The sequence below is a fragment of the Tachyglossus aculeatus genome, chromosome 7 (assembly GCF_015852505.1).
Source record: "Tachyglossus aculeatus isolate mTacAcu1 chromosome 7, mTacAcu1.pri, whole genome shotgun sequence".
Lineage (NCBI taxonomy): Eukaryota > Metazoa > Chordata > Mammalia > Monotremata > Tachyglossidae > Tachyglossus > Tachyglossus aculeatus.
Window position 1 is genome coordinate 44561854 of NC_052072.1, and position 18922 is coordinate 44580775.

General features: G+C 46.1%; 1 protein-coding gene across 1 annotated transcript in view; it reads right to left on the minus strand.

Annotated features, from left to right (window-relative positions):
- Positions 1-18922, minus strand: part of MROH2A (maestro heat like repeat family member 2A) — a 51198-nt gene that overhangs the window by 9785 nt on the left and 22491 nt on the right. The window contains exons 19-35 of the mRNA XM_038749469.1: positions 18433-18552; positions 18178-18300; positions 17002-17154; positions 16242-16364; positions 13962-14041; positions 11330-11438; positions 10929-11024; positions 9366-9470; positions 8734-8857; positions 8294-8409; positions 7253-7405; positions 5384-5538; positions 5045-5204; positions 4785-4963; positions 3443-3580; positions 1188-1302; positions 144-290 (exon numbers count right to left, since the gene is read on the minus strand). Of these exons, the coding sequence (XP_038605397.1) occupies positions 144-290; positions 1188-1302; positions 3443-3580; positions 4785-4963; positions 5045-5204; positions 5384-5538; positions 7253-7405; positions 8294-8409; positions 8734-8857; positions 9366-9470; positions 10929-11024; positions 11330-11438; positions 13962-14041; positions 16242-16364; positions 17002-17154; positions 18178-18300; positions 18433-18552 (2196 nt within the window). The remainder of the gene's footprint in view (positions 1-143; positions 291-1187; positions 1303-3442; positions 3581-4784; positions 4964-5044; positions 5205-5383; positions 5539-7252; positions 7406-8293; positions 8410-8733; positions 8858-9365; positions 9471-10928; positions 11025-11329; positions 11439-13961; positions 14042-16241; positions 16365-17001; positions 17155-18177; positions 18301-18432; positions 18553-18922) is intronic.

Below are 18922 nucleotides of genomic sequence, written 5' to 3' on the forward strand. Positions count from 1 at the left end.
CTGTTGGTTTCAGAGAGCTCAGCGCTGCTTAGTTCATGAGAAGTGGAAGTGGGATGATAGAAGAGAAAGCATGTGATGAAGGGCTACTGGGGGTGGGGGGGAATTGCAGGGTTGAGAAGCTCTGCATTAGCACCACATCTTACCTTATGGGGGGCTCCTATGGCTAGGTTGCCCAGGGCTCTCACAGATAGAAGGCGTAGGGTACTGTTCTCATGACCCGCCCCTTTGGATAACTTTAAAATCACCGGCTTCAGCAGCTTCTTTTTGTGTAGCACAGAGTCACACATCAGCTGAAAAATGAAAGGTTTGTAGCAACAGATCTCGCGATTCCCACCAACGCAGGCAACACCAGAACACAACCTGCCAGAGCAGGACACCCCGAAGCAGGACAAGTCAGGGTGGGACACCCCAGCTCTTCTTTGCTGTAAGAAGGGACAGAGGGGATGGAGGTAGGGTCCCAGCCATGGGGCACTGCACAAATTCTTAGCCTCCCTTTGTAGAGAATTCAAAAATAAACTCATTTTTCTAATCCAGGGTGGAGGGTGTCACCTGAGGAAAAACTGGGCTACTGGTAATTCACATTCAATTAGAGGACCAGAACAAATCCCTTACTCTTAAGCAGCATGTTATTTTCTACATAATTAAGTACTGGAACTTCTGACCTCCAAGAAGATTCTGGACACATAAATTCTGCACACATAAATACTTCATAAATATTATTAGTAATAATAATAATGACATTTACTAAGCACTTACTATGTGCAAAGCACTGTTCTAAGCACTGGGGAGGTTACAAGGTGATCAGGTTGTCCCACGGGGGGCTCACAGTCTTAATCCCCATTTTACAGATGAAGTAACAGGCACAGAGAAGTTAAGTGACGTGCCCAAAGTCACACAGCTGACAATTGGTAGAGCCGGGATTTGAACCCATGACCTCTGACTCCAAAGCCCGTGCTCTTTCCACTGAGAAATGCTGCTTATCTCAATTACTACTTCGAGGAGAGCCAAGATGGTTTACATTCATTTGTCCAACACAGATTTCCCAAGCGCTTAGTACAGTGCTCTGCACACAGTAAGCGCTCAATAAATACACTGAATGAATGAATGAATGAATGGAAGGATAAATGGGCCCCCAGCCTGCTGTGGGTATCGAGTTTTCCAATGAACACACATCCACATTCTCTCACTTCTGTAAAGAAGGCTGTGCCACTGATGCGCCAGCTGACGGAGTCGGAGTCCAGGCTGGAGAGCAGTAACTGGGTGAACCTCGACCAGTTCATCGCACTGGACTGCAACATGACTCTGAGAAAGACAAAGAGGTGCTCTTCTGGGAAGGAAAGGGTGAAGGCAATGGCTCATGGTATTTAACTTAGGGGTAACAGTTGGTCCCTTGAGGAAATGGAGCCGGAACAAGCAATCTTGGTGGCTCTTCCGAGGACTGGGGCCCATAGGAGAGGTGTTATCCCCTCCTCCATCTCAAAATCATACGCCAGGGGGCTGGTTGCTGCCAATTCAAGTTAATGTAAATAGATCAGCTACTGGGATTCCAAACTAGACCTCATTGGTGAGAGATGGGGAGTAGTGGGACTAAGATTAGAATGGATACCACTAAGGCTGGTATGCTTCCTAATTTATTAGGGATGGACTGGAGTAGGCTGGCATAGGCAAAGATGTAACATCATTCTGGTTTAATACGGGGTGAAGTACTAAGTGGGTTAGCAGGGGTGTAATTATCTTCCAACCTGACCAACTAGGGTGGGACAGGGAAAAGGAGACACTGCAGTTCCACCTTTCAGACCTTTAGAGGGGTGAGAATGTCCTTGGCCTCTAAACTGCCCTGTCCAGGGGGTGCAAACTTCTCCTGCAGCTGGAATCTATTCCCAGTGGAACAGGGGCTGAACTGATCTGATTGGATTGTAATAATAATTAACAATAATTGTGGTATTTGTTAAGCATTTACCATGTGCCTGGCACTGCACTAAGCGCTGGGGTGATTCGAGCAAATTGGGTTGGACACAGTTCCTGGCACACGTGGGGCTCACAGTCTCAATCCTCATTTTGCAGATGAGGTAACTGAAGCACAGGGAAGTGAAGTGACTTGCCCAGGGCCACACAGCAGACAAATGGAGGAGTCAAAATCAGGCCACATGACCTTCTGAATCCCAAGCTCATGCCTGTGTATTGTACCTACCCTAGTGTTTACCACAATCTTTGACACATCCTAAATGCTTAACCAATACCACAACTATTATTATTATTTATGTATCAGCTTTTATTGTGACTTCCTTATGCTGTTTTTTTGTTCTTTCCTTTTGTGTCCACCGCCAACTCCCACTTTCCCCTTACCCTCCTATATTCTACTCTCCCAAGCACTTACTACAGTGCTTTGCACACAGTAAACGCTCAATAAATGCGATTGAATAAATGAATGAATGAGCCTCCTGTGAATTCACCAGAATTCTCATCTTTGCACCTTTCCCCAGTGTGCTCTGCCCACACTGAGTCCTTGAGTAGCACTACTGAATAAACGAGTGAAAGCATCCGAATGACAAGTCCTGGATGGATGAATTGGATGAGGCCTCTTCTCCCTGGTTCCTGAAACTGCAGATGACGGAATAATTACTCTAGGAGGAGGTCACCTAGCTCCATTTCCTACTGGGCCAGAGCAGAGGAGTTTGAGGTATACTTATTCAGGAGCTGGGAAGCTCTCAGGGGAAGGCCAAGACAAGCAGCAGGTAAGACAGTGAATGGAGAAAGGCCAATGCCAGTTGGCACTTAGAACAGTGCTTTGCACATAGTAAGTGCTTAACAGATGCCATCATTATTATTATTATTGGAAGTTTTGTAAAGGCATAAATACTTTCCATCACCCCAAAGGAGGCCTATTAGTTTGTGTGGTTTGGGAGGATTTTCTCATAATATTGCCAGATAGGCTGAAATGGATTTTGGATCTGTCTCCAGGTGATTGCCTGCTGATTACCCCAGAGGCAAGGGGGATGTGGCACTTTGATGGATTGCTGCTGTTTGGAGTGTTAGAAGCTGTGTCCTAGGCTCCACTCTGCCACCATCCCCAGTGGACTCAATCACTATGGCAGTCAGATGAGGGGAAATGGTTAGGGGCTGGCAATGCCTGAAGTCAGGAGGATGATCAACTGGCATGGCTTCCAGCGGATTCTGGGAAAGAAGTGCTCCTGGCTCCAGAAACACCGCTCTTCTCTGTGCAATATTCTTGGCTCCAGAGACTAGATTTTCCCCGTGCAGATTCAAGAGACAATGGTCATTTCGAGCTAAAATATTCTGCAAAAACCCACTTGGCTCACACACACCCAGTCATTACAGTATCGGCAGTCATACTTCAGTTGTCTCAAATGGAGCACTGTTTTCTCCTTCACTGAGTGCCTTGTTGTGTGGCTGAGGCTTCAGAAAGAGGGACAAATCTTACCCAGCCAGGAGGCAGATACCATCCACGTAAGTTCTGGGGTCCTCCAGGAGAGACCAAACTCCTCGATCCATGAGAGCCCTCATGAATTCCTGGTTTCCTGCTTTGTTCAGCAACCCTTTGAGTGCCTCGATGGTGAGCCTAGAACAACACAAATAAGTTGGGTGGCACCAGCACTCCACAGCCCGGCAAAGTGAAAAGGGCATAGGACCTGGGTTCTAATGCCGACTCTGCCACTTGCTTGCTGTGTGACCTTGGGCAAATCACTCAACTTCTTGGGCCTCAGTTTCCTCATTTGTAAAATGGAAATTAAATACTTGTCCTTCCTCCTACTTAGAATGTGAGCCCTGTGTGGAACAGAGCATGTCAGACCTGCTTATCTAATTTTGTATCTAATCCACTAGTGCTTAGTACAGTGCCTGACACAGAATAAGCACTGAACAAATACCACTATTAGTATTATTATTACAACCTCTCATCAGGTCCAAATGACACCATGAGTCTCAGTCCCCTCAACTTTCCCATCAAATTTTGAAAGAAACATTCTTCCGCCCTGCCTGAATTAGACCTCAAAGCCACCAGCTGCTAGTGTGAGGAGTCCAGCCTTGAAAAAGTGCAACAGTCATCTTAGTAGTAGTAATAATAATAGCAATTATATCCCCAGCGCTTAGAACAGTGCTTTGCACATAGTAAGTGCTTAATAAATGCCATTATTATTATTATTATGGTATTTGTTAAGTGCTTACTCTGTACCAGACACTGTACTAAGTGCTAGGGTGGATATAAGCAAATCAGGTTGGACACAGTCCCTGTCCCACACAGGGTTCACAGTGTCAATCCCCATTGTGCAGAAGAGGTAACCGGCACAGAGAAGTGAAGCGAATTGCCCAAGGTCACACAGCAGACAAGTGGAAGAGCCAGAATAAGAACCCAGGACCTAGTATTTACTAAGCAATTCTGTGTTCAGAGAATTGTACTAGGCATTGGGTGTGAATAAACAAATGGGAACTAGACACCAACCCTGTCCCTTGGGGACTTACAATCTAAAAAGTTATTCCACATAGCACTGTGATAAGAAGGTTATTGATATCCCCATTTTATAGGTAAAGAAACTGAGGCCCTGAGAGACAAGTAGCCTCCTCAAGGGCACCCTACAATTAAGTAGTCCAGGCAGGAATAAAACATCAAGCCCTCGAGCTTATAGGCCACTGTTAGCCCCGGGGAGCCTCTCTTCAACAAAGAATAGTATAGAGTGGGATTTACCGAAATCCCAGGGGGATTTCACTGGAGCATTCTTGTGCCCTATTGCTCTATCCGTTGCATTTTTTTCCAACCCAGGAAGTACCTGCAAGGGGTGACTGTACTCTGCAAGCACCTCCGAGTATGCAGACTGGGAGAAGAGCAGTCTGAGTGGTGGGTGCAGCTGAGCTCCTGGAGGACGGTGTAGATCAACTCTGGATAGACTTCCTGCAGGCAGTCCCTGCTGTCCAGGGCCCCGGCAATCACGTGCAAGGCACACACGGCCTGAAAGATGACAGAACTGTGGGTGTCTGGGTCAGGCTCTGGTCCCTTTCCCTGCCGGCTCCAGCTCCCCCAACAGCTTACCGTGAGCGGGTCGACAGCAGCCAGGCGCCAGACGTCCATTCTGGAAGCCGGGCTGTTCTTGGGCCTTGCTCTCTCCTGGATTCTGGCCACCAGAGCGTGCAGTATCTTCTGGGCAAGGGTGACATCTTCTGCCAGGGCCTCCCACAATTCAGTAACGTGCCTACAACGTAATCGTCCAAAAGAAGCTCCTAAAGGGCAAGGATCCTAATCTAGTCCACCGTGTCCGGCGTCCATCACGGGGATGGAAAAAGATGGCAGTGGAGTTACCAAAAAGGAAAAATGCTGGAGTCCCGGGATGTTCCCTGGGATCTGGGGTTTCAGTCCAAGGAAACCACCTACCTGTCCAGGGGCAGGGGCTGCCGCAAGAGGCAAGTGAGGACGGTCTCCTGGTAGCTGTGGGCCAGAAGAACGACCGCTTCCATTATCAGGTGCTGCACATCCCTTGTCAGGACGAAGGGCAGGTGGGCCAGGATGGCACTCAATATCTCAGGCACCTGAAAGGGGCAGTTGCCTCTGTAAATGTTTGCCAGTGTTCCCTATGTACCCTTTTTTAAAAGGTACTGGCTACTGAGTACGTTTTCAGTAATATTATTTGCTAACAGCATTTATATTTCAGAACATTATTTTATAAATGGGGACCCTGAAGCATGACGCAAGGTAAAGATTTATCCTAGTCAAGCTAGTGTCTGGTAACATACCTTCCCTTCACTGTAAACGAGGGACTGATCAAACGCTTACTACATGCTAGAAAAGCAGTGTGGCCTAATGGAAAGAGCACAGACCCGGGAGTCACAGGACCTGGGTTCTAATCCCAGGTCTGCCACTTGTCTGCTGTGTGACCCTAGGCAAATCATTACACTTCTCTGGGCCTCAGTTACCTCATGTGTTAAATGGGGATCGAAACTGTGAGCCCCATGTGGGACAGGGACTGTGTCCAACCTGATTACCTTGCATCTACCTCAACACTTCAACACCTGGTCTCTGTTCTACTTAGACTTTGAGCCCCATGTGGGGCCTATTCATCTTGTATCTACCCCAGCACTTAGTACAGTGCTTGATGCATAGTGAGTGCTTAACAAATACCACAATTATTACTATTATTGTTATTATTATTATTATGTGCCAAGGACTGAGACAGATACAAGAAAATCAGATCTAACCCAGGGCTCTCAACCTAAGAGGTTGGAAGAGTGGATATTTTAACCCTCTTCTGGAGATGAGGAAACCGAGGCCCTGAGAGGTTATATGACTTGCCTAAAGTCACCCAGTAGGCTAATGGAAGAGCTGGGACTAGAACCTGTGACTCCTGACTCCCAGTGCTATACTCTTTCTAGCCATCTAAGATCGTAAACTCGTGAGTAGGGAAAATGTCAAATTCAGTTGTACTGTACTCACCCAAGTGCTTAAAAGTACGGTGCTCTGCCCACAGTAAGCACTCAATAAATACCACTGATGATGTCTAGACCACACTGCTCTCGTTACTGGGACCTTAGCCATTTGAACTGTATGGCCTACAGCAGCACAGGCCCCAAGCACTGTCAAAACAACTTCCCAGAACTGCCGAGTGGGAGTCAAATACAGTGGGTCAGGCAGCAGCAATGACCACTTTGTTCTGATTAAACACTAAGCTTGGGTCAGCATTGGTTGGGCCTACGGTCTCTGGGAAGGTTTCTGGAGGTGCCACTGGGACAGGTTACGTGGATCCCAACTGGGCCTAAGCTGACCCAGTGCCCCTGAGGGAACAGGTCAGTTCTGCATCATTCCTACACCTTCTCGGGGACCGGACACTCTGGGCCCTTCCAGAGAATCCCTCATTCTGCCAAACAGCAACTTAAACCCCTGGGAAGACAGCACCCCAAATCTGATCCTGCTTACCGGCTGCCCTTGACACCAGGATAACCGGGGCTGCTGCCAATGACAAATCACACCCTGGAGTCAGTCAGTCACTCACATTTACTGAGCGCTTACTGAGTGCACAGCACTGTACTAAGAGCTTGAGAGAGTACAATATAACAATAAACAGACACATTCCCCCACCCATAATGAGCTTACAGTCTAGATGATGAGCTTACAGTCAAGGAAAACCCGGCCTGAGCCAATCCCAAATGTGGATGCCAGCAATTAGCGGTGGAGCTCAACTTTGCCAGTTCCATGGGATGACCACTCCCCCCAGCCTTCAGTCGAGCAACCAGGCACACCCCACCTTACCTTGTCTTCCAGCTCCTGGACACGCAGCCTGAGAATGGTGTTGAGCCAGGTGACAGCCGCCTTATCGTGGGTGGTGTTGGTGGCCCCCAGACTTTCACAGGTGCTCTGGATCAGGACCACGATCTCCTCCAAATGTGCTTCCTTAATAACCACCTGGGGGCAAACCAGAACTCCATTCCCTCAGCAGGTCTCGATGTCCATGTCGGGGCCTGCCCAGGACACACTGAGAACCCACTCATGTTGCCCATGTGCTCAAGGGCCTGTGGCCAGAGGAGCCAGAGCAATCTGGGAACACTGATGGCTAGGTTCTGAGCTTGAATGCAGCCACTTGGTCTAAATCTTCTTGGGAAGAATGAAACCAACATGGTCTCAATCATCCTATTGACAAGGGGTAGTTTGGTTTCTAACCTGGATGCTGGGGCCTATCTGGAAAGGATCCTACTCCATGGGGATAATGGAAGAGGAAGAAAGGCATATTCCTGTCACCCTGTGATGGAGATGCAAAGCAGTGGGTTGAATAATGGGAGTGGTGATTTTGTGACTTCCATTGTCTGTTTTCCATCTGGGACCTCAATTTGTCGTTCCCATTAAAGCCAGCTCTTGAGAGTTCTAGGTTGGGATTATCCGACAGATAAAATGCAAGTTGGAGCTTGAAACTTGAATTGTCTCCCATGTTGGAGATCCCTAAAATGGATGAAATTCTTGCACAAATGTTCTACATTCCCATCTCACATGGTAAGTTTGGTCAGAATGAAAAGGAAATCAGACAGTATGGAAAGAAACTCCCCATTTCCCAGCTCAGGTTCCCAGGCAACAGGTACAGAGATGAAAATGACAGACAGTGCATGTTAGAGATGGTGTGCAAAGCAAGGCCCCTGGGCATTACCCCAACAAGGAATCACAAAGAAATAAAGAACTAACTTTGGTAGGACTTATCTTGGCTCCACTATATCTGCCAGACCCATTTTGGTGAAGATTTCACTAGGGTTTTTACCCTCAGACAGTCTCTGCCTCTGGCCCTCCATGCCCGGGCTCAGTCACCTTTGCGATTTTGGAGGATGCATCATCAATCATCTTAGTGTCTTTGGACATGAGTTCCTCTCTAATGTCCAAAAACTCTTTTTCGGCAACTGTGTCTTGTATGCACCAGGGCTGAGCTGCAATTAAGAACCAAAATGAAAGTGAAGTTTCATGGGGGATGAAGACTATGAGCCCCACGTGGGACAATCTGATCACCTTGTATCCTCCCCAGAGCTTAGAACAGTGCTTTGCACATAGTAAGCACTTAACAAATGCCATCGTTATTATTATTGTTTTTGAACCAGGATGTGATTACAATGATGAAATAAACTCTGTTTTTTGTTTAGGGCCCATCCACACCATCAGAGAGGGGGGAAGAGAGTGAAGGTCATAATACATGCAAAAAGGGACAATGGGCACAGTGGACACAAAGAACAAGCAAGGCATTTTTTGTTCCTCACCCTGGAGGTCTAAAAGGCAGTGGATGACATCCATGGCTGCCAGGCGGGTCTGGGGCCGGGAATCACAGGTATGCGGAGCGAAGAGCCCAATTAGAGTGCCAAACTGCCCAGATTTCAGCGGTACCTTATTTGGGGAGAACCAAGGAAATTACCTCGTTATCATTCTCCCTCTCTCTCTCTCTCACACATACTCAGTTTGTACTTGACTGAAAGGGTCAAATTTGCTTTTCAAAGTAAAAGACTGCTTTTGTAGGAGAGTCCTCATCACAGAGACTAAATCTTCTTCTGAGAAGGGAAGATGAGCTAACACAGAGTGTATTGACCTCTGCTTGAGGCTTTTTCCCCTTCAATGTGGGATATTGTTAAGTCATCTGGACTCTCCCTTGTGCATCATCTATGCACTTAGATCTGCACTCTTTGGAAATCTGGTATTCCCTTAGCCCCACACATATCTATAGATCGTTTAGATTAATTTCTGTCCCCTCCTCTAGATTGTAAGCTCATTATGGGCAGGGAACCTGTCTACCAATTCTGTTGTATTCTCCAAAGCGCACAGTACAGTGCTCTGCACACTCAATAAATACCACCGATTAATTGATTGATGGATTCCGAGCAGAAAGTCTTGTACTCACCAGGATAGCTATGCCTTCCTTGTAGAATTGCAGAAGATGAAGGCTAAGCATAACAGCCCTCTCTCTCTCCCAGTCCTTCTCTGAATGAAGCCACTTCTCAAGAAGCTGAGGACAGGGCATAGAGAAATAAGTGACTTTACGAGTAGGCATCCCCAGTAGCACCCTTCAGTCTTGCCTAAGGGCTACAATTCCTTCATTCAATCATATTTATTGAGCGCTTACTGTGTGCAGAGCACTGTACTAAGCACTTGGGAAGTACAAATTGGCAACATATAGAGATGGTTAGGCCGTGTGACCCTGGAAAACTGTCCTCTCACTGTATGAGCCTGCACAGGGTCAAAAAGAACATAAAACATCACTCTGTAGGAATCCTGCTGCAGAGACAGATGTTGGAGCTAGGGACATTAGATTTGCCTCAGGGCCGGCATCTTAACATCAGTGTGAATATCTGGTTGAATGTCTGCTGTGTGACCTTGGGCAAGTCACTTCACTTCTCTGTGCCTCAGTTACCTCACCTGTAAAATGGGGATTGAAACTGTGAGCCCCATGTGGGACAGGGACTGTGTCTAAATCAATTCGCATTTAACCACCCCAGCGCTTAGTACAGTACTTGACACACAGTAAGTGCTTAGTAAGTACCACAATTATTATTATCATTATTATTGAGCTTTTCCAGTTCCCAGGGATGGTTCCTTCCCGAAAGGTCTCAGGGTCTGAGGGGGCTGGTGGCAGAAAGATAGCATTAGCTGTCCTCACCCTTGATGGAAGGAAAAGCCCACACAGAATGATGGTGAAACTTGCATTTTTTGTAAATTTGCTGTAAACTTGAATTTGCATTTGTTATAAATTTGCAATTTACAAAGTGCTCCAGAAATTCTCATTACAATGTACTATAACACTGCCTTTCTAATCATCATCATCATCAGTCGTATTTATTGAGCGCTTACTATGTGCAGAGCACTGTACTAAGCACTTGGGAAGTACAAATTCTAATGTCTTTCCTGTAGAGGAAATGTATGTATTTATTTATTTATATTAATGTCTGTCTCCTCCTCTAGACTGTAAGTTCGTTGTGGGCAAGGAATGTATCTGTTTATTGCTATATTGTACTCTCCCAAGTGCTCACTACAGTTCTTTGCACACAGTAAGTGCTCAATAAATATGATTGAATTGAATTGAGGAGCAGTGTGGTCTAATGGAAAGAGCATGAGCATGGGAGTTACAGGACTTGGGTTTTAATCCCAGTTCTGCCACTTTTCTGCTGTGTGACTTTGGTCAAGTCACTTCATTTCTCTGTGCCTCAGTTTCCTCTTCTGTAAAATAGGGATAAAGAGTTTGAGCCTGATGTGGGACATGGGCTGTGTCCAACCAAATTAATTAGAGTCTTTCTATGTGCCTGGCACATAGTAAGCACTAACAAATATCATTTTTTTTTAAAGCCCAGGCTTTTAAACACTCTCCACTCATTAAAACCCTATCCTTCCTCATGGTCCAGTTGAATCTGAATTGCCACTGTCCTGGAGTTAGAAAAGAAGAAAACCGAATCTGTTCAAAGAGACCCACATGAAATGTTTCCTGAAGCCCCTTGGGGTCCAGCACTCTTTCCAGAAGGCACTCCATTAGCTGCATCAACGCGTTCATGGAGGAATCATACAAAATCTGAAATCAAGAGGAAGGGGGGAGGCAAGATTAGAACCGACCCTGGTGACATAGAATGAGGAGGAATCTTTTGGCTGGGCATTTTGGGTGGGGGTGTGGGTCAGGGCTTAGAAGAATTCAGGGAAGAAAGTGTAATCAGAGCTCTGCTGACAGACAGTGGGCAAAGTCCGGGACAAGATCAGAGTGAAATTTGAATAGTCTCAGTAAAGTTGGGTTTGGTGAGGAATGGGTTTGAGGAAAAATCTGGCCCCCTTCAAAGTACGGCTCGGCACAGTTCACGGAAATGAGATGATCTGCCCACCTACCTTTACCTGCTCACTGTACTGTTCCTCGGCAGGAAGAGGAAATACACACTGGAGACTCCTGTCCATTAGCTCATAGATTTCCTCAGGAGAGTGAAGTGGCTTCAGTTTACTGAGAAAGGGAAGAACCAGTGTCAGATTCAGTAGAACCCCCAGGATATCTGAAGATACCTCCCCCTTCTTGATTGTGAGCCCGTTGTTGGGTAGGGACCGTCTCTATATGCTGCCGACTTGTACTTCCCAAGCGCTTAGTACAGTGCTTTGCACACAGTAAGCGCTCAATAAATATGATTGCATGCATGAATGAATGAATGAATGAATACTTGATGAACAGAAATCATTAGCTTCTAACCATGTGCTTCAATTTCCTCATCTTTAAAATGGTACTTAAGTACCTGTTCTCCTTCCCATTTAGATTGTGAGTCCCATGTGGCTAAGCCTTATTTGATTATCTTGTACTTACCCCAGTGTTTAGTACAGTGCTTGGCACACAATAAGTGCTAAACAGATACCACAATTATTATGAGGGTGATAAAAATAGCCAGTGGCACATGACTGTGAGGGGCACACCCAGGGTTCTCTATCAATCAATCAGTGGTATTCATTGAATGCTAGATGTGTGCAGAGCATTGTACAAACCGTTTAAGCAAGTACAATACAATAGAGTTGGTAGACATGTTCCCTGCCCACACTGAGCTTACAGTCTAGAGAGGGAGGGCTCTACAATTAGGGAAGTAGCATGGCTCAGTGGAAAGAGCACGGGCTTGGAAGTCTAAAGTCATGGGTTCTAATTCCCAGCTCCGCCACTTCTCAGCTGTGTGACTTTGGGCAAGTCACTTCACTTCTCTGTGCCTCAATTACCTCATCTGCAAAATGGGGATTAAGACTGTGAGCCCCATGTGGGTCAACCTGATTATTCATTCAATCATAGTTACTGAGCACTTACTATTTGCAGAGCACTGACTAAACGCTTGGGAAGTACAAGTCGGCAACATATAGAGACGGTCCCTACCCAACAATGGGCTCACAGTCTAGAAGGGGGAGACAGATAATGAAACAAAACATGTAGACAGGTGTCAAAATCATCAGAACAAATAGAATTATGGCTATATGCACATCATTAACAAAATAAATGGAATAGTAAATGTACAAGTAAAATTTAAAAAAATAAATCTGTGCAAATATATACATGTGCTGTGGGGAGGGGAAGGAGGTAGGGCAGGGGGTGATGGGGAGGATGATTACCTTGTACTGCCCCCCCCCCCAGAGCCTAGAACAGTGCTTGGCACATAGTAAGTGCTTAACAAATGCCATCATTATTATTATTACAATTCTTCCATAGGGTCAAAAAGAGCCACCCCACCACCCCAATCACCTGGCCGGTAGCCTATGGCTTTTTTATCTAACCTTATCTTCTTGTCTCTTCTCCAGGATTTAGTGCAGTGCTTGGCAAATCATCTTAACAAATACCACAATGACTATTATTTTTGCAGTTCAGATCTATTTTTCTGCCTTCACATCAGCTGATTTTAAAGCTAAAGTACCTAACTCTGCCTTGGGACTAAGCTGGGATCATTATTGCTACTGCTGGCCCACCACCAGCTATGGAGTGAGTCAAGGTACAGATGTTAGGACCAGTGCTTAGAACAGTGCCTGGCACATAGTAAGCATTTAACAAATACCACAATTATTACTAAGAACATTATTCCCCAACCTGGGGATTCTGAAGGGAAAGTTAGGAGTAAAGGAAGAAAAGTTAGGAATGCTAATCATTAGGATGAAGATCAAAGAGATCCATCATATCGCTCCTCCAAGCCCTTCTCAGAGACTGAATCCTGAACTGGGTGGACCATTCATCTGATGCAGTGATGTCAGTCAATCACATTTATTGAGCACTTACTCTATGACAAGAACTGTATTAAGCATTTGGGAGAATACAGCAATATAACAGAAACATTCCCATCCTACAGTGAGCTTACAGTCTAGAGGGAGGCAGCATGGCCTGGTGGAAAGAGCATGGCATTTGAAGTCAAAAGGCCTGGCTTCACAATCCACCTCTGCCATTGGGGTACTGAGGGACCTTGGACAGGTTGCAACCTTTCTACATATCTCAGTTTCTAAATTTGCTCTTCCTAATAATAATAATGGTGGTATTTGTTAAGTGTTTATTAATATTAATAACAATAATCATTAAGGTACTTGTTGAGTGCTTACTAGGTGCCAAGCACTGTTTTAAGCACTGGAGTAGAAAAAAGTTAATCAGATTGGACACAGTCCCTGTCCCACATGGGGCTCACACTCACCCCATTTTACAGATGATATAACTGAGGCCCAGAGAAGTGAATTAACCTGCCCAAGACATGTGGCAGAGCAGGGATTAGAACCCATATCCTTCCAACTCCCAGGCCCATGTTCTATCCACTAAGCCACACTGTACTGAGCACTGAGGTGGATACAAGTAATTAAGGTTGGACACAGAAGGGGGTGAACCTGGGAGGGTCAGGGATGACTGATCTGATTACGTGGTATCCATTCCAGAGGTAAACACGGTGCCAGTTATATAGTAAGTGCTTATTATTACTATTAATATCATTGGCATTATTATGTCCTTAAGTGGAATGGTGACCCTTCCTACCTTAGATGTCGAAGAGCTGTCATTGCCAGACCACGCACTGGAGAAACGAGAGCATCCAGAGGTTCTGACTTAAGAATAACCTGCCACATAACAAACAGAGAAGTAAATTCCAGCACCAAGACTGAGCATACAACAGGACATCTCAATCCCTCTATCTGCCTTACCAACTCAACAAACGCTTTCATCCATAGCAACATTCCTCAATCCTTTACTCACCTCCTAATAGAAGAAGCTGAGATCCACCATACTAAAACATTTTCCTATCCAAACCCTGTCCTCCTCTTGACTTTCCTATCACTACGGACAGCACCACCATCCTCCCTTTCTCACAGGCCCCTAACCTTAGAAGCAGCGTGGCTCAGTGGAAAGAGCCCGGGCTTTGGAGCCAGAGGTCATGGGTTCAAATCCGCCACTTGTCAGCTGTGTGACTTTGGGCAAGTCACTTAACTTCTCTGGGCCTCAGTTCCCTCATCTGTACAGTGGGGATGAAGACTGTGAGCCCCATGTGGGACAACCTGATTACCTTGTATCTACCCCAGCACTTAGAACAGTGCTTGGCACATAGTAAGCACTTAACAAATACCAACATTATTATTATTATTATTATTATTATTATCTTCTATGTCTCTTCATTCAACCCACACTTTCAATGTCATGAAATCTTGTCAGTTCTACCTTCACAACATCTCTAGAATCCACTCTCTCCCTCCAGCCAAACTGCTGTCATGATGCTCCAAATACTTATTTCCCACCTTGCTTAATGCATTAGCCTCCTTGCTGACCTCCCTGCCTCCAGCCTCTGCTCTATCTAGTTTATATTTCACTCTGCTGCCTGGATCATCTCAAAACCCTCCAATGGTTGTCCATCCACCTCTGCATCAAACAAAAACTCCTTACCATCAGCTTTAAGGCACACATTCAGCTCTCTCCCTCCTAACCAACCTCGCTGATCTACTACAAACCAACCCACACACTCCGCTCCTCTAACACCAACCTACTCTATGTATCTTGATCCCCTCTAAATCACCACTCACCCCTTGCCCATGATCGCCCTCAGGCCTGGAATTCCCTCTCCCTACCTTCAAAGACTTATGAAAATCATACTTGTGAGAGGCCTTCCTGACTAAGCCCTTTTTCCAACATCTTTCCTCCCCCCTGCATCACTTATGCACTTGGGTGGGTAGACCGTAAGCATTTTGATACTCACCCCAGCTCCACAACACTTATGTAAATATTCTTACACCCTACTATTTCCTTTACCCATAATCTATTTTGATGACTGTCTTCCCCTGAAGACTGTAAGCGCCTTGTGAGCAGGGATTGCATCTACAAACTCTATCGCGTTGTACTTTCCAAGCATTTAGTACAGTGCTTTGCATACAGTAAGCACTCAATAAGAACCATTGCTTGATTGATTCCTGTGGGAATACCCGACGTGCTTACTCTCCAGATTAGCTCTCCAGACAATCAGATCTCTGAAACTTGCAAGTCAAAATCTAGGCTCATCATTATTTATGACATTTATTAAGTTCTTACTTTGGGCAAAACACTCTATTAGGGGCTAAGGCATGAGGATGTTAATTCAGACACAGTCCTTGGTTGACAAGGGACTTCCAGTCAGAAAGCCGAGGAACTGGGGAGAGACATACAAGGAAGGAAATGATGGGGAAAAAACAGCCGGGCAATTAGATGACTACAAAATCAGCGGAACATTATTGTTTTGGGGGGGAACTGTCCTCAAATTTTCACCTCTCCCAGAAGGGCAGCCTGAGAACCTTCCCAATATTTGAACAATTTGGAAGGCAGCTTTTGCCCACTCCACTCTTATGAGAGAAATCTCCCCATCAGGGAACATGTCTACCAACTCTGTTATATTGTACTCTCCCTAGCGCTTAGTACAGTGCTCTGCATACAGTCAGCACTCAATAAATACAATTGATTAATTGATTGATCAGTGACAGGTGGGCTGGAAGGAAAGTATCAGGGGAGGAATCCTGGTGGTCAGGGGCCTCCATACTGAGAGTGGGGACCTCTGACCTGTGTGGATGTTTCCAGGTGTCGCTTCTTTGCGTTTAACTTCCCAAGAGCTTGGTGTAGTGCATTACGCCCAGTGGGAACTCAGTAAGTATTATTGCTACTAATAATAATTCTTGACAAAGAGCTGTTCCCATGGATTGAATGTTCCCGCTATGTGACTCTAAGCAGAAAAGCAGACAAGTCATACACAAACACACAAAACCAGTCCAGAAGGCCATCATAGAAAAACCCCTTCCCTCTCACCATCAGGTTTGATGTGAGCTCTGGCTTGTAAATAAACTCAAACGTGTTTAGCTTTCCTGAGCCCTGGATGGCCAAGCTGATTTGCATGATGCTCTGGATGAAGGCCAGCTTGAGAGAAACATCCTGAATCCACCAACAGGAAAAGAAAAAAGATAGTCGTGAAACGGAGGCATCAGTCCTATCTTTCTGACTTCTAGGTCACTCATTGGCACTCATTTTTTATTGTATTTGTTATAATAATAATTGTGGTATTTGTTGAGCTCTTACTATGTTCCAGTCACTGTATTATGAGCTGGGGTGGATACAAGCAAATCGGGTTGGACATGGTTCCTGTCCCACTTAGGGCTCACAGTCTCAATCTCCATTTTACAGATGAGATAGTTGAGGCACAGAGAAGTGAAGTGGCCCAAGTTCATACAGCAGACGAGTGGCAGAGCCGGGATTTGAAGCTAGTGCTTCCAACTCCCAGGCCCTTTCTCTATCCACTGGGCCATGCTGCTTCTCATAGCACTTGCGGCTGCTATGAGCCCTGAGGAAAGGGTCGTGGCTGAGTAAGACCCCCTAGTAGCCTTCAGGAACTGCAGGAGCCCTCAAATTTACCTCCCACCCTCCAATCTCCTGGTTAGGGTAGGGCCGGGCATTGAGTCAAGGAGAAGAGCTACAGATCCCAGCAGGGCTGCTCCTCCTCTCTTAGTCTCTTAGCCTCGGCAGAAGGGACTCAAATGTGTGCTCAGCACCCAGATGCTGAAGCGACAATCACCTGGCAACTAGTGGCATAGTGGTGCAGAATTTTTTTGGTGATCTTGTTCTCCACTCGGGACAGCAGCATCTTGGGATGGCAGTGGGCCACCACACTGCTGTACATGGCGATGAGGGCACTTTTAAGCACCTCTCTCCTCCAAGGGTGATCACTCTGAAGTCGACAGTGAAAGAAATGACTCATCATTTCGCCGGCTGGTATTACTGAGCCCGATCCCCGAGGTACCTGGGGAGGAGAAACCTACTGCCAAGTGTTCACCCAAAGAGATGACAACTGGCCACAACTATAGTTTTTAGTAAACCTTTGTAAAATATTGAATGATGCTTTTCAGTTTCAGAATTATTATTTCACACTTACAGTGACCATGGTGGAAACAAAAGGGGTGCGGGGGTGGTGAGGTGGAGGCCCTGCCTGGATGCCTGAAGATTTGCTAAAGTGAATGCAGCAGATAAATTCTAAAGCAAATTGATGGGGGAGAAAAATGAGCTTGATTTCAGAATAGGATGCTATAGGGTGGATATGGTTAGTAGTAGTAGTAGTAATGATAATAATGCATGCTAAGTGTTATAGCTATAATTAATTAACATTATATTCATATCAATAGTAGCATTTGTAAAGCACTTACTATGAGCCAAGCACTATACTAACACTGAGGTTATACAATTTAAGCAGACTGGACACCGTGCCTGTCTCTCATGGGGTTCACAGTCTAAAGGGGAGGCAGAATAGGTACCTTATCCCCATTTTACAGTTGAGGAAATGGAGGCCAGAAAATTTAAGGGGCTTGCCCAAGATCACAAAGCGGCCAAGTGGCAGAGTTGGGATTAGAACCCAGACTTCCTGACTCCGAGGGTCAAGCTCTTTCCACTGGACCACACTCTTTTTTGGCTAATGGACACAGAATGGTGGCAGTAAGTACTGGCATCTCATCAGAACCCCAACAGTGAAGCAAGTGGCCAATGTGTTTATCCTCCTTTGCAATGAAAAAGGGGTTGGCATTGATTTTTCCCAGTTTAAGCCAAGGAAGGGGCCAAGGGTACGCTGAAGCGGTCAAGTTGGCAGAAGATAGATGGGTTTCCCAAAAGCCCAACCTGGATTCTCCTGCAACAACTGGCACCCCCAGCCTCCACTTGCCCCAACCACATCTGCCCAGAAGAGAGCTGTGGAGGACCTTACCCGCCAGGCGCTCATGTGCCAGGAATCCTCTGCTTCTTGAATCTTCTCTTCAAACTCTTGGAGGACGTTCAGCACGGTGATGACTTGCCCCCTGGCACACAGGCCCAGGCACAGAATAACTCCCTGCAATGAGTTCAAGGAAGCAAGATCGAAGCCCCCAGAGCCCACCCTCTCAGGAATCCAGTCGAATGACGGGGCCTCGTGATGAGGACCGGAGATAGAGCAGGGACAAAGGGAGGTGGACGGAGATCTCACCTCTCGGTCAAAGTCATTTCCATAGTCAGTTTTGTGCAGCAGGTCCATGAGCTGCATCTCAACTTTTTCGGCTTCATGCCCTGCTGCAAGGGAGTAGCCCAACGCCCTATATAAGAAGGCCTGGAAGGAAGCACAAGCACGGAGAGTTCAAGTGAGAAGCAGAATGGCCTAGTGGATAGAGCACGGGCCTGGGAACCCGAAGGACCTGGGTGCTAATTCTGGCTCTGCCACTTGTCTGTTGGGTGACCTTGGAAAAGTCACTTAGCTTCTCTGTGCCTCAGTTACCTCATCTGTAAAATGGGGTTAAAACCATAATTATTGTAGATGCTAAGTGCTTACTACGAGCTGTGCACTGGGATAGATACAAGTTAATCAGGTTGGATGCAGTCCCTGCCTGTAAGGGGCTCACACTACTATCCCTGTTTTTTTACAGATGAAGCAGCTGAGACACAGAGAAGTTAAGTGACTTGCCCAAGGTCACACAGCAGAC